Genomic DNA, 15,811 nt, shown 5'->3' with positions numbered 1-15,811 from the left:
GTGAACTAAAGGCTCGCATACACATTGCAGATATCAGTGCCAGATGGTGAGGTTTTGAATATTAAACAGAAACTGACTTTCTGCATTTATGTTCAAGTGATCTGAACTCACCATGGGATCCAAATTGAAAGACATTCTGTGTCAGGTCTTAATGCTGCATGACATGTACACACTCTAAAGCAACTAGAAACCTTCATGACATCTATAACCACACAGCGACCCTAGCCTACCCAGAGCATTGCTGTCTGTTCCCAGAACCCACTTGCCCGGCAGGACTGTGGAACAGGCTGGTAGCACAAAGGTGGCCACTACCTGGTATGCCACTGCTGCTCCTTCCCAACTCAATGTCAGACTTTGCAATCTAAACCCAGCAACAGTGGCTGCGCCACAGTACAATCAAGGCTAAGATGGGAAAGTCTATGGAAGAGTACAGCAGGCTCGTCAGCCCAGCCTGGGAACCAGGAAAAGGATTTTCACAGGAGGCCATGTCTGAGCTAAACTCTGCAGGGAGAGCAGAAGCTACAAACTCAACACTGAGCTCCCCACACAACGTGCTCAGTTTGCTAAACATGGTCGGTACATTAGAAACCTGGTGAGTGGCTGAAACGTGAGTCAACCCACATCTACACTGACTACTGTTTTCTCCTGGGCCAGCACATCATGCCTTAGCAATAGAATTAAGTGGCATGGAATTGCTTCACATGGCCTAGGTACTTTTACATCAGGACCCTCTTCTGTAAGCTTAAAGCCAGGGGAAAGTATGTGCATGGAGGGTGTTACAGTTTGTGTGTAGATGTTCCTTCAAAGCCTCATGCACTTTTAGATGGGGCTTTGTGAAGGTAGCTGAATCTAGAGTTTGTGACTAATTCATAGCGCAATGCTAGAATTGAGGGTTCTGGGTGATTGCTGGATTCCGGGAGGGTGATTGCTGGGAGCAGTCCAGTGATTGATTTGGCACTGGCTAATCCCAGCAGTTTGGGTAGGATAAAAGAGACAGAAGTAAGCTTGTCTTTCCAACCCTGGCTTGCTTTGCTATCTTCTGCCACCATGCACTGTTTCTCCTCCAGAGTATCCCATACCAAGCCACCTTGCCTTGGAGCCAGGCCGTTATGGACTGAAACCACTACAAACTGTAAGCTAAAAAAACTTTCTTCCCCCCTCTGACTCTGGGTGTCAGGTATTTTGTCTCAATGGGGAGAAAAAGTAACTAGGACAAAGGGTAAGTTGGCCACATGCAACTCTCAGGACTGTCTCCCCATGAGACAGCGACCTTTCCACGGCCAAGGCTGGGCTGGGACGACTCAGAAGAAAGCTATTTTCCCAAGGCCTGGTATTCACAGGCTGGTCTGCCAAGACGCTTGTCTCTCCTCCAATTTCTCGCAATCCAACACTTCCTCACCTTGCTGTACCAAATACCGGGCATTGTGATTGGTAGCAACACAGTGAGAGGATTCATCATGAGAACCAAGGCACTAAAGCTTTGAAATCAACTCACTATAAGGAACAAACACTCCCCTCCTAGAACCCACAAATAATGCCCGTCCATCTTCTCCTACCTCGAGTGCTTCACAACTTCCCACTCCTCACTCTCTTTACCTACTCACCTACCTGCACACTCCTTGCAGGCCATAAAGCTGTGCACAGTGTTGTGTATTATATCAAGTTCCAATAAATCAAATGGACTCATTTGTTTTGTCATCAGCATATAAAGGGAAGCATGTGTGAGATGTATGGTTGGTGGATGTTTATATTTATATTTATTCACAAATTTTACTAAAGTTTACCTATTACCTACATGCCTTGGGCTTCCTTTAGAGAAACAAATATCACAACTGAAGAGGCTCATTTCCAAGGTGCCAAATTAAAACAGACGAAGGCATGGAAAGAGTGGAAAATTAAAACCACTATGATAACACATTTTTAGCGTGGCTTTCTTTGTTGTTGGGAGCAAACCAGGCCAGGATCACCTGTTTAAAATAAAGCTATTCACTGGGCTGGTGAGATAGCTCACTGGACTAAGCACCTGCTTTGGCAAGCTCAGGAACAACGGTTCCATTCCCGGTCCCGCATGCCATGCTGCGCCCCCACCCCCACCCCAGGGCACACTAAGCCAGAAACCAAGTCCAGGCGTGGTGGCACACACCTGTAATCCCAACACAGGAGTGGCTGAAAATAGGAGGATCATTAGGAATCCGAGCTGCATAGTGAGACCCTGTACCAAATACATTTTAAAAATGAAAAAAATAAAACAAAAATAAAGCTGTTCACCATCTCCAAATCCTGGGCAACATTTTGGGGTTTCTGTTTGCCAGAGCATCTGGTGCATTGGCCAGGAAGACTGACTGCGCTGACCCCTTCATTTACCACTTATGGCCCTTGTGGACGGAGCAAGGTCCTCTCCAGGCTCCAAAGGGAAGGTTCATCCTCATGATTTCTCAAGTTCTCTTGGAGTTCTGGAGGATTCCTGGCTCCCCGCTCCAGCGGTTCACATCAGACGCCAAAGTTAGGAGGACTCAGTCTATCTGTCTGCATGCCTGATTCCAGCAAGACTCTTGGGGCACCCTAGTTAGTCTGTCAGTCCTGCTCAGCTGAAGCAGAAGAGATTGATCAACTCTTGCTAGTTAAGGGCACCCAGAAGGAAAGGGGATTGGAATGTTTCACTTTTGCATGCTGGTGAATGAACCTGTGAGTGAGCAGGACAGACAACAACATAGACAACAGGCTGCTTTGTCTATGCACCAAGACTAGAAAACAGTGGTTGTGGTGGCTAAGCTGACCACGGAGGAGAAACCATTTCTTCTAAGATCCTTTCAGTATAGAGCTTAATAAAATCTGCTTTAGATTCATTCATCATTAATACCTCAAGATTTCTGTTTCAGAATGAAAATAAAAAAAGAGCCACCACTGTGTGCTGGTTCAGATCAAGAGCCACAACAGGCTTTTCGTTCTCCTGGGCCTGCTCACCTCTGCCACCCTGCCCGTGTCACAAAAACATGGGATGATAATGGCAGCAACAGGAGTGAGGCCCCTGCTGACAAAGCTGGCTGCTCCCTCTCTGCTTCCCTCGGCAAGGCAGGACATGATGGCACATGCTTACAGGCACAGCCATGGGAGAGACCAAGAGGAGAAAATCGCTCAGCTTCACCGTGTTTACTAGAGAGATCAAGAGATGAAAAACAAAATATAACCAATAAAAAGTCACTGAAGCAATACGAGCTAATCCTAAAGCTCCAGATTTACAAAATTAACAAGTACTAAAATCCTTAATATTAAGTCTACCTACCTCAGCCTCCCAAATGCTTACAAAACATGTCTTTTGGGAGGTAAAACACTGACTTTAGTTCCAAGGAGTGTACATGGACCTCTGTCTCCTAGAACAGTAAGATTATTAATTGGCCTGCTTAGGCAGAGCACAGCAGTCGGGTTTGACCCTGGCCTATCGTGCAGGTCCCGTGAGACTATGATTAAGTCTGGGTGTGATGGCGCACACCTGCAATCCCAGCACTTGGGAGGCTTGAAAACAGCAGGATCAGTACAAGTCTGATCTACGTCATGAGACCCTGTAGACCCTGTAGACCCTGTAGACCCTGTAGACCCTGTCCTAAATACAGAGAAAAAAAAAAGATTATTAATTGGGAAAGCCCATCTAGTGCTTAAATATTAACATAACTAAAACACTTTCATTTTCTCTCACTTTCTTCCAAAAGGTTAAAAAAAGCCATCCTGATATTTTGGTTATTGGCTTCATTTTTTTGTTTGGTAGTACAGCTGGAGTCAAACGTAATGTTTGTCTCTGGTTACATATTTTGCTAAAGATTAGAGATCCACCTCAAAAAAGGTCTTGGATCTTAATTATCTTTTTTCACCTGAGATAGTTAATATTTAGTTCCTGTGTGCCATATTTGAAGTCATTCTTCTGTCCCTTCTCCACTGATCTGCTCCTGAAAAATAATAGTTTGCAACAGTGGTTGGTCTTATGCATCCCCTTCTTCATGGTCACTGAATTTCAGGACCAAGTTTCCAGAATGGTAAGTTTCCATTCCCCGGGACCCTTTCAAAATAAAGCTGATCTTCACTGATCTCTGTGTTAGATTCAAAAGCTGGTCGAGATTTAATCATGTGGCTCTAAAAAATAAATATGCAAGTTTTAGTCTAAGTGTATCTGCTTTTTAGTCCTTAGGCAAAACTAAATATTAACTCACCTCTCCCCTTAAAAGCATGCTGGCTGGTTTTTCATAACACAGGACAAACGGATTGATTTTTTTATGACACATATAAGTTCATCGTCAAAAATCATTTCTAAAATCTTATAAATTTAATAAGAGTTTTAAAGTAAAACAGATATTTTTTAAAAAAGAAGGGCTGGCCAGATAGCTCAGCAATTAAAGCGCCTGCTTAAGTGAAGTATAGCGGCTGGGACACGCTGAGACAGCAACTGAGAATGGGCATGGTAGCACATGCCTGTAATCCCAGTGCTTGGGAGGCTGAAAACAGGACAATCAGTATGAGTCTGATCTATGTAGTAAGACCCTATAGATCCTGCATTCCCTGTACCAAATACATTAAAACACACACACACACACACACACACACACACACACACAGTCCCAATACCAGAGGACAGCCTCTTGATGGCTTCTCTCCAGGATGGCCACCATTCTCAGAGATAATCCCTTTCTACGCCCAAGCCTGGCCTGCTGAAACCCCCCTAGATAATTAAAATTACCTTTAGCAGTGTGTCCAATTGCAAAAGACACCACTTTACATATGCCTATTAAAACAATAATTTAGACATTTCAATCCGATAAACTGTCTTTCACAAATGTAAGCGTTTGTGTTTCTTCCAAATTCTTTTTTTTTTTTTTTCAGAACCAGGGATTGAACTCAGGCCCTTGCACTTGCCGGGGAAGGACTTATTCTACTGAGTCATCTCTCCAGCCCCCCCCAAATTCTTCTTGTAGGAGATCTCTACTAACTGACCTGCAAACAATTCTGAGTAGTCTCTTTATAATTTCAAACTTCTAAAATTGTAAAAAGAATTACTGTATTCAAATTGGCCAAAAATATATCTGAGTGTACTCTAATTTCATGAATTGATTTGTCTTATATATGTTTGTTCATTTGTTTGTGTAGCCAGTCTATAAACAGCTGTTTTATTTGAACTCAACTCAATTATTTTTTTTTTGCATTTTTGGATTTCTGAAGCACTCATCTATAATTTTACTTAGCCTACGGTTAAATGTCATCAAAATTAAAGATATGCTTCCACCTAAGTTACCAGCTGGCAAAAATGACGTTAAAATTGGTTTTATAAATGTAATACATATTGCTGTTTATATATTATGACTTGAGAGTCTTTCATTGTTCAAAAATATTGTGTCGTTACAATCTAGTATCATAAATCACCAAAAATTGTTAAGATAATTAAACAAAAAATCCCTTAGGGTGGGAAAAATCTTAAACGGGACTCCAATCAATAAAGGTTTTGTTTTGTTTTATGTATTTGGTACAGGGCCTCTGCAATTCAGACTTGCAGTGATCCTCTTGTTTTCAGCCTCCTGGCACTGAGATTACAGGCGTGAACCACCACGCCAGCACTGCATGTGGTGCCAGGGATCAAACCCCGGTCCCTGCACTTGCCTAAGCAGGAGCTTAGTCCACTGAGCTATCTCACCAGTCTGATAAAGGTTTTCATGTCTGTGACAATGCTGTTCTTATGGTGTATTAAATGTACTCATGCCTTCAGATGTCTAAGTCTTCTAAAACGTAAAACTGACATTGTTTAGGATGATAAACATTTTCTTCCGGATTTAGACATCTTCCTTTCTCATCCTCCAGCTACTTGTGATGAGAGGTTCATGCTAAGCCAACATAAAGTCACCAGCCAACAATATTTTTGCCAAAAAAAATTATATATGTATGCTATATATGTGTCACTATACTTAGGGAAGCCTAGACATTAAACAGTCTAGACAAGGTCACATACTTCAATGACATCCCATTAAAGGACAACAAATTAGGTAAGAAATTCTTATTTACTAAATAGCGATGATTGACTAAAAGGGCTAGTCTGTGTCAAAATAGAAATTTAAGTATGTTATAAAAATGGCATCATGAATGTCATGCCAAAATATTATATATGACTTTTAATCTCTAAAACTATATAACTGTTGTCTCTTAACATTCTATGGAGATTTAACTACTAGAATATCTGTGGTTGATAAAAAAATAATAGTTCTCTGCCTATACTTTATATTTCAAGGTGCTTGACATTCAGATAAAACTTTTAATAATTAAGCTCATTGCTCCCATTACAATGTAATGCTATTAACCTTCTGTTTTAGATGTTCAACTACTAAAGTATAGAGGCCAAAACTAAAGAGACAGATATGGGAAGAGGACACCCAGTATTTTGGGCCCAGCTCTCCAAGGTCAATGGGACCCAGGACCTGAGAGAGCCTTTTCAGCAACATCCCACAACTCTGGTAAGTTACACAGCCCCTAAGGGGATTATGGGCCATGGAAAAAAGAGATCAACAATTTATAGTGTGCATAAGGAGAGTTACCTGGAAAAAAGTCTCCCAAGTGTTCACAGAAAGCAACTTGGCTAAGCAATGGCCATGACTCATCCAGATGGCTGACACTGACAGGAGACCAAAGGGGCACTATGCCTGGTCCCAACATAAATCCCAAGGAGATTTAACTGACCTTGACTGATAGATAACAGTCAAGGTTAATACTTATTAATATAGGTCTCAATTTAACTTGAATTTGAACATCAAGCAGAAAAGTATAATCAAAAGATGTCTAAAACAAGATCATATTAATAAACTAGATAGAACAACAACCAAAAAAAAAAAAAAAAGTGGGTTGCAATCACTAGTCAACCCCCATAAGAATCTCTGGACTTGACTATTTCTCAAGCCTGTTCTTCCATTCTAGGGTTCATGCTTTGATTACACATGTTCTAATTTCTCAAAATTTATTTATTCTTGCCCAGAGGCTGTCAAACTCCAAGTAACCATGCATAGAAAACCAATGATAAATACACTAAATTCTTTCTACTGGGGTCCACTGGATCAACCTTGAAAAAGAACTCATAGCTGGTAAACAACAAAGCATCTACCTGAAACCTATTAGACTGCCTTCTTAGGATGGTCCATGACTGTAGTGTCCTCTCTCATGGACCCTTCTCATCTTGAATCAATTGAGATGAAAACTATGTCCAGTGGCCCCTAAGCACAGTTAGAGATAGGTCTTCAAAAATGCAAGCAGCTCTTAGTTGCAAATATTACAGGTAATTAGACAAGGGTGGGCTTTCAACACAAAAGACAATTATGGCCAAAACACATTCACTAAAAACACATTCTTTAAATTAAAAAACAAAAACTCCTTAGCCATGGAGACCATGGTTGAAACCCCCTCCCTGGCCCACTGTCCATTTTTTCATTTTACTAAGAGGCCCTTATATCCTTAGCTGCTTAACATGGCTTGTATCCCAGCACCTACATTCTATCAAACTACAGATGGTCCTTACCCAGGGTTCCTAAGTGACCCAGGGGTCCCAGACAACCCTAGTTCTCTATTCAACCTTAAACAAAAAAACACGATTTAAGCAAACATAGTGTAGACAAAGATTTCTTCTAGATGCAAATAACAGGGAAATAAATCAGAAAAATCCCCTTTTATTTTACTTTTATGTTTTCAACCTGTCCCATATAACCTCCTCACTTGTTCATGGATGCCTACAATTAACTTCCTGGGGCTTCACCTACAGGACATCTTAGACTCAACATTCCTGTTTCCCATTGGATCCATCTGTTCCCCAAAGTCATGTGACCAGTCCTGCCCTATTAAAAACCTACAGTTCCAATTCTGTATTTCCTGCCTATAAAATCCCCAAAAAGTCCCAGCCCACCAGAGGGCAGGGCCTGGCTTTCTTTGTTGTTGGAACTCAGCCAGGCAGGGCTACCAGTGTAAAATAAGGAAAAGATAACACATTTTCACTCCCAAATGCATCATGCCTTTTTTTTTTTGTACTGTATAGGTGAAATTGATCCCCACCGTAATTAGGGCAGGTCTATCCAACAAATCTTCACAATTGCTCTGACCCCCAAAGCTATTCTTTTGCAGTCACTCTAGTAATGAGGAAAAAGCCAACTTTTTGATACAAATTTGCTATCGACATCTACATTGTCCTAGCAATTCCCAGCTCTCCACCAGCCCAAAAATATATGAGCTGAGTTGGGAATCAAATGCAAAAATCTGCTACTTACCCAGCCATAACCTTTTCTTTTCCTGGAGTCTATTCTAACAATTTTTTAAGGTCTGCTGCCTAATTAGCAGGAGCTGGAGTGTTCCTAATCTCACAGAAGACAACTTTCTCCCTTTACAGTCCATTGTTTTGCTGCCTTTGTGCATGGAGGTGTCCGCACACAGAGGTATTCACCCTCCTTGCAGTCATGTATGTGACACAACCATAATATTCTCCATCTCATCCCACAGTTCCAGGAAAGAAACAAGTCATGAAGACAACAGAGTATTTTTCACTAAGATCACAGGGGAAAGGAATACCACTCTTCAAAAGAGATGCTTACTGGATTTCAGCAATACTGCCAAAACTTCAGTGGCTGCCCTGGGGAAAGAGAGAAAAGTAAAAAGTCAATGTTCAGTGGTCTTTTCTTGGCAGCCCATGGATCCTGCAGCCAGGGTGCTCATCTGTGGCACCTAACAGGCTCATTATTAACCAGGTAGCAGGCGTTCTATTGATCCCAACCCTGGCCATTTAAGAGGCAGATATGCAGACACTGCAGAGAGTGATGTGTCCATCCTGCAAATGGGCCTCAAAGGCCCACTCTGCTGATGGAAATCTTTGCACCTCCCTTTTTGCCTCCCCCCTTCCACCACATTGGGATTTGTTTGTATATTGCTCATATTTGCCAGAAAGAGCTCTTGTCAGTTTCTTGATTCGTACCTAGGGGAGGACTCTGGAGGGTGTGTTCAGAGGCAGTGGGGCTTAGAAGTTCAGAGAATGCAGCAGAGCAATGCAAGCTCTTGCAACATGCATTCCCCTGGAACACTCTGGAAAACATGCAACACAGAAGAGAGAGACTATTTCCTGACAGTGGTTATATAGGAGATTTTCTTCCAAAGGCATTCTTTTTCCCCAGGAAGGAATTTCATAATTTGTAGCAAAAACAGGAAAGTGAGAAGGAAAATATCTTCTGACCCACCTCCAAATGATCCTTTGCTTCCTAAACATGGGAACGACACACAAAAACCTACTGCTATGACTTGAAGGTGTCTCATGAAAGTCCATGTGTTTGAAACTGCATTCTGAAATTCATAAGTTAATCATGTGAAGAGGTTGGGTCTTTCTGAGGTGATTCAGATTGGATGAGGTAATGAAGGAGGCACCCTGATGGCATTAGTGGATAGCACTCTTACTGTCTTGCTATGCAATATCTTGGAGTGGAAATATAAAGAAAATCAGTGTTTTGGGAAAAAATAGAACAGTCAAGTTAATTTCACCACAAAGGGTAGACAGAGAATAACTATGAAAGCAGAGAAGAATGAAGGTTCTCCAAGCAAGGCACCTCCCTACCCTAGTCTTGGATCATAGGTCAGGTCTGAAATGGTTAGTGACCTAGCATTTCCAATTTGTAGGAGTTCCTACCTCCATAAATTAGGGAACTGGCAGATGAGATACCAGTTCACTAACCAATCCATAATAAATGACATAGACCTACAAGGGAGGCAGCTAGGGACATTAACAGAGAGCTGTATTAGCAACAAGTCACAGAGGTCTATGAAAGTCAAGTTAGAGCTACCAAGTTAGGAAGAAGAAGGCTTAGGTTGGAAACTTGGAGCATCCTCTTTTGTGGTCTTCGGTTCACACTTACTTGGTCTCTCTGAATCTCGTTATTTCTTTCTCTAGAAAGTCCATATAAGATCCCACCAACAGATTGTGGGGAGAGTGAGATAAAGCAAAATGAAATTAAAAACCTACCCCATTCCCTGAAACAAAGCACTAGTGGCATCACAAAGGACATAACAGGGACTAAGGGAGGGAGCACACTCATTTCTGTTGGTTTCCTTGTAAGTGAAAATCTACAGGGCTATCATTTACCTTTCTGTAGAAGTCCCTAGGGAAAACTGGGTTCCTATCCCTAGGTACACTGGTAAAACAAAATGACTGCGCTAGCTCACAAGACTTCAATATTTTGAGGCCAACAAGATAGCTCAGTGGGCTAAAGTGCCTGCTTAGGCAAGCTTAGGCAAGCGCAGGGACCCCAGTTTGATCCCCAGCACCATCTGCTGTGCCAGCCCCACCCTCAGGGTGAGCTGAGCTATACACAAGGTCCAGGCAGGCGTAGTGGCACACACCTGTAATCCCAGCACAGGGGAGGCTGAAAACAGGATGATTACTATGTGTCCGAGCTGCGCAGTGAGACCCTGTACCAAATACATATAAAAAAAATACAAGTGTTTTATGGCCCAGTTGTCCTAGATATACCAATGGTCACCAGTATTAGTTATCCACTGCAGAATTCTGACCTTCTCCTGAAAAAAAAAATAAATAAATAAATAAACTAGCGATCCTTCCCAGAGAATGGAGCTACCACTTTTCCAGAGTATGGATCTTCCACCTTACTTACCCTACTACCTTGATATCACCTTCCACACAAACACTCTCTTTTTAACTTCAGAGCATTTTGTTTGTTTGTTTGTTTGTTTGTTTTTGTTTTTCATGTATTTGGTACTGGGTCTCACTATGCAGCTCAGACTTGTAATGATCCTCCTGTTTTCAGCCTCCCCAGTGCTGGGATTACAGGCACACACCACTACATTCAGTGTTGGTGGGCAGCTCAGGGTACCTCCGGGCAGGGCCAGCATATTATTTGGTGCTTGGGATGGAACCTAGTCCCTGCACTTGCCTACGCAGGCACTTAGACCTCTGAGCTATCTCGCAGGCCCCAGGCCGTTCTTAAGGTCCCTATTTCCTGTGATCACTGTTATCATCACCTAAGCATTACTTCATTTTTTAAAAATGTGATTTCTAGAGTTACTAGTCCTTTGTATAAATGCACATTTAATTTCTTGTATAAGAAATACATTTTTTTTTCTTGGCAGAACCAGGGATTGAAATCAGGCCCTTATGCTTGCCAGGCAAGCTCTTATTCTACTGAGCTATCTCCATGGTCCCAAGACATATATATTAACTACAAAATCATTTCAGGTATTTAAAAATTACAGCAAAGTAAAAAGAAATGGAAGACACCCAAATATCTCTCACCTAACTGCACCCCTAGCCACATAACAAATCCATCCTTAGCAATTCAAGGTCCCTTTTAAACTGTACTCAGGCTGCAACTGGGATGATGATCTAGGAAGAACACCAGATGAACATAGCTTTGCATTTCTACCCCCACAGCCATTCTTACTCTTGGATAAAAATCCAAATCTGAAGCACAGACCCATATAGATCATTTCAATTCTGTCAGCTGTTCCCCTTTCTAGCCTCACTTCAAACTGCTCTCTTTTACTCCCTGACCTTCTGCCCCTCTATCTTCTGCCAAGCCCTGGAACATGTTCCCTTCATTTATCCTTAGTCCTTACTAATGTAGCAGCTTCAAGTGCTCTGGGAACCCTTCCTTGTTTACCTCATACCCCAGCCTTTCCATCTTAACATAGGTGTTGTTTCTTCAGGAAAGACTTCCTTGTCCCCTAATCCTCTGTCAGTTATATGTCTCCTTTTAGTTTTCTCTTTTCCTCTTTGCACAATACAGTTCATAATTATTCACTCAGTCTGTGTGTGAATATCTGTCTCTTTCTATAATATGAAAGTTCTAGAAAAACAAGAAACACATTTTTTGCACTATTTGGTTCCCACCACTAATTGATATCTGAGCACAGGTCACCCTCAAATATTTGCTGAACCTTTTCCAAAACTTGGGGTATTGTCTAATAAGTGTACATATATGATTCGTTAATTAGCTAAATATTAAGCATTGACTACCTGCTAAGGCAATCTGATGACCAAATATTCTTACATTCAAAGAGATAATTATTTGGGAAATTGGGGGTGAATAAAATACTTAATGGACAATAGTACTTTTTAAGCAATACACTATAGATTAGTATTTTGAACTGTGGTAAATGTTATGACAAAAAGAAAATAATGAGCTAAGGAGATGAGCTGTGTGGAGAAAGTGTGCAAGTTCTTAAAGGTTAGTTAGAGAATGATGCACTGAGAAAACAATATCTAAGAAAAAATGTGCAGAAGATGAGGGAAGGACAATGTGGGCATCAGGAAGAAGTACATGCTGAGCTAAGAAGACTTTCATTACAGACACTGTACATTGACAGTTGGCCTGACCTAGCCAAAGAATACCAATTTGAACAGGGATGCCCATGCCATGAAGGTGAGAGGACAAGCACAAAAGTAGAACCTCAGATGGAGAGTCACAGGGGTCATTCAAGCAGAACCTTGTAAGCTTTGTCACACTTTTCTTCATGCCAAGTGAAGGATTTACTATACAATTGTGAGAAATATTCTAACATATATAAAGAATTCTCTGACTATGAAACTGTTGATGATAAAAAAAAGACTAAGAGGACAAGAATAGAAGCCAGAAATCAGTAAGAAGTGATGTGGAGATGTGAAAGAAACTAGACACAGGCCACATGCAGAGGATTATATGCAATGATCAAGAGGAATTCAGTCCAGGAATGCAAGGTTGGCTTGGCATCTAAAGGACAACCGATGTAATAACCCACCATAATAACTGAACAAATAACTTTTTAAAACCTCACATGAACAACTCAAGTTCAGAAAAATGACAGAATCTGTCACACTTTTATTAAAGAATCTTTTGCAAGTTGGAGTAAAAGGATACTTTCTAAACAGTAGTTACAGAAGACCTACATCTACTATTGTGCTTCATGAAGAAAGATAGAGTGTTCTTCCTCTAAGATCAGGAGCAAGATGAAGACACGATTCTACCACCTGTGATTAACATAATACTGGAGGTTCGAACCAGGACATTTAAACATGAATAATGCATTCATACATATATGACATACAGATTAGAAAAGCACTAAAACTATTTTCAGATGGCATGACTTCAGAGAGAGAAAAAGCCTTCAAAGAATCAGTTAAAAATTATTAGAAAAAATAAACAAGATGTGTGATATAGCAATAACAAAAAATGCATACACAAAAAATCAGCTATGGTCTTATATGTTGCAAGGACCAGTTCCAAAATGTATTTTTAAACCCATTCTTAATAATGAAACACACACACACACACACACACACACACACACACACACACACACAGAGTTCTTGGTAATGAATTTGAAAAAAAAAAAAAAAGAAAGAAACCAAACATTCCTATAATAAAAACTAGAGGGCTGGCCAAATAGCTCAGCAGGTTAAAGTGCCTGCAAGCAGGTGCAGGGGCCAGGGATTTGATCTCTGGGCCTGCCATGCTGGCCCACCCCTGGGGCACACTGAGACAACAATTGAGACTGGACGTGGTGGCATGTGCCTGTAATCCCAGCTCTTGGGAGGCTGTAAACAGGCGGATCACTATGAGTCCAATCTAGTAGTGAGACCCCGAACATGCTGTAGACCCTTCCCTAAAACATACAAAACAAAAACAAGAAGTAGAATAAATAGAAATCACCCAAAAGTCACCTGTCATCTCATCAATTTTTCACCTAATCAATAAGTGCTGAGGCACTACTGTCTGCTTGAGATTCCCTTAAAACTACTATGTATCTAGCTAGAGTAATTTTTATAAGATTATGGGTATATTTTCCATGTAGTGTTTACAGGACTTTATGACAGATTACTGTGAAAAGTAACATTAGCTCATAAGTTAACCACATTAAAAAGTATCAAGACTGGGCTGGGGAGATAGTTTAGCAGTCTAAGTGCCTGCCTGTCAAGCACAAGGACCTGGGTACAATCCCCAGTGCCACATGATGCACTGGTACCCGCACTGTCCTATCCAATGAAACCAGCTGTGGTGGTACATGCCTGTAAGCCCAGAGCTGGAGAGGCTATGAGTCTGAGCTGTGTAGTGAAACCCTATACCACATAATAAATAAAAAATAATTCTTAAAAGTATCAAAGACGGATCCTGTGTGGCTCCTGTTTGCAGCCAAATCATATACTTGACTCCAGCTATGCAGACCACATTGAGCGCTGGAGCCAGAGAACTGCTTCAGGGAGTTTTCAAAATACAGAAGAAAATGGCCTAGGAGTTAATCCTTGCTTGAGACTCCCTAGAGTGGTCTGCGGGAGGCAAGGACATTGCAACAGATATAGAAAGTGAAAAGGAAAAAAGAAAGAAGCTAAATAGCAGGTGACAAAGAAGGCGGACTTTACGGGGCTTGGACATGTTGCCCCTGAGCACAGATGCACAGAATAGCGTCTGGTCCAGTTCCAGCCTCCTGTCTGACTTGAGAGAGAAATAGAAGGATGGATAAAATCACACGCATAAGCACATACACACTCATGAGCACGCATGTGTGCACACACGCACACACACACACACACACACACACACACACACAGAGCCAGGTAGCCAAGGGAAATGGATGACACATGAATTTTCTGAATCACCATTTTCAATGGAGAGAAGAAAAAGCCGAAGTGGAAACTGAAATAGCGCCTGCATGGTGAAAGGAAAGAAAAACCAGGAACATACGGTAGAAAGGTTACACCGGATCCTGTGCCCAGCGTGGAATTGGTCCATTTCTCTCTGGAAGGGAAAAGCAAAGGAAACACATACACATGCCCAACTCTATCCAGATGCTGTCAAACACAGCTTGTGGGAGCCACCATCAATCAGAGAAATTGCTGTAAGAGAAACAAAAGCCCAGACCTCAGGCTGGAGGAGGAGGAGGAGGAAGAGGAGGAGGAGAGGAAGAGAGAGGAAGAGAAGAGAGAATATGAATGAGAATGGGTGGGGACCAACAACAGAACCCTGCCATCAAGGCCAACACCCCACACCTTCCTGGCTTGCCATAGGCAGCAACTCTGTAAAGTAGGAACTGTTTTCAAATTGCTTCCAAATCCACAGGCAACACCCTGGGAGAGGAACTCAGGCCAAAGCTTATGAGAATCTCCAGCACCAAGAGAAAACACTAAGGTCTGGGAAAGAACAAGCAGACTGGAATTTCAGTAAGCTTTCACAAACAGGAGAGTCTCTGCTTGGAGGTGTGACTTTCAAATTAACACTTAAGATAAACATTACTTTTGAACTTCCTTAAATTATTCATAAAATTAAATATGAATGAATGAGTGACTATAATCCTCCACTAGGATATATACAAATGTATGAGTAAAGTATGTAATTAGGCATATATATGTAAAGTAAAGTTCACCAGATTGTTTGCTGGATGACTAGAGTAGACTGTGTCACACGTTAGTTGTATATATGTATGATACTACCCATTCTTGAAATATCTGAGAGCACAAAGGGAAAGATATGCTATCCAGAATCAATGAACAAGACCACACAGGTACCCAGGAGATGTTTTGCAGTTCAGTGAATAAATAAAAAATGTATCTGATTTTGCTGTAGCTAAAGGCAGAGCCAAAATGAGCCTGACTCTAATCGGGTCTGTTTGGTTGAGATGTAACAGGGCCCCTGTATTGTTCCAAAGCTTAGCATCTTCTGGCTCTAGCGCAAGGAACACACCAAAATGTTGTCATTCACAAAGACATACATTGTGTGACTCTTTCCACTTACATGAGCTACCTGCGGTGGACAAATGTATAGAAACAGGATGTAAA

General features: G+C 41.5%; 1 protein-coding gene across 3 annotated transcripts in view; it reads right to left on the bottom strand.

The window, feature by feature from the left end:
- Window positions 1-15,811, bottom strand: part of Agbl1 (ATP/GTP binding protein like 1) — a 958,008-nt gene that overhangs the window by 783,953 nt on the left and 158,244 nt on the right. For all 3 annotated transcript variants that reach the window (XM_023710175.1, XM_023710176.1, XM_023710177.1), the window contains exon 6: window positions 8,598-8,635. In XM_023710175.1, coding sequence (XP_023565943.1) covers window positions 8,598-8,635 — 38 coding nt within the window. The remainder of the gene's footprint in view (window positions 1-8,597; window positions 8,636-15,811) is intronic.

This window comes from Octodon degus, unplaced genomic scaffold (genome assembly GCF_000260255.1).
Source record: "Octodon degus isolate 3935 unplaced genomic scaffold, OctDeg1.0 scaffold00002, whole genome shotgun sequence".
Lineage (NCBI taxonomy): Eukaryota > Metazoa > Chordata > Mammalia > Rodentia > Octodontidae > Octodon > Octodon degus.
Note: the sequence above shows the minus strand (reverse complement) of the source record. Positions and strands in the feature narration are given on the sequence as shown.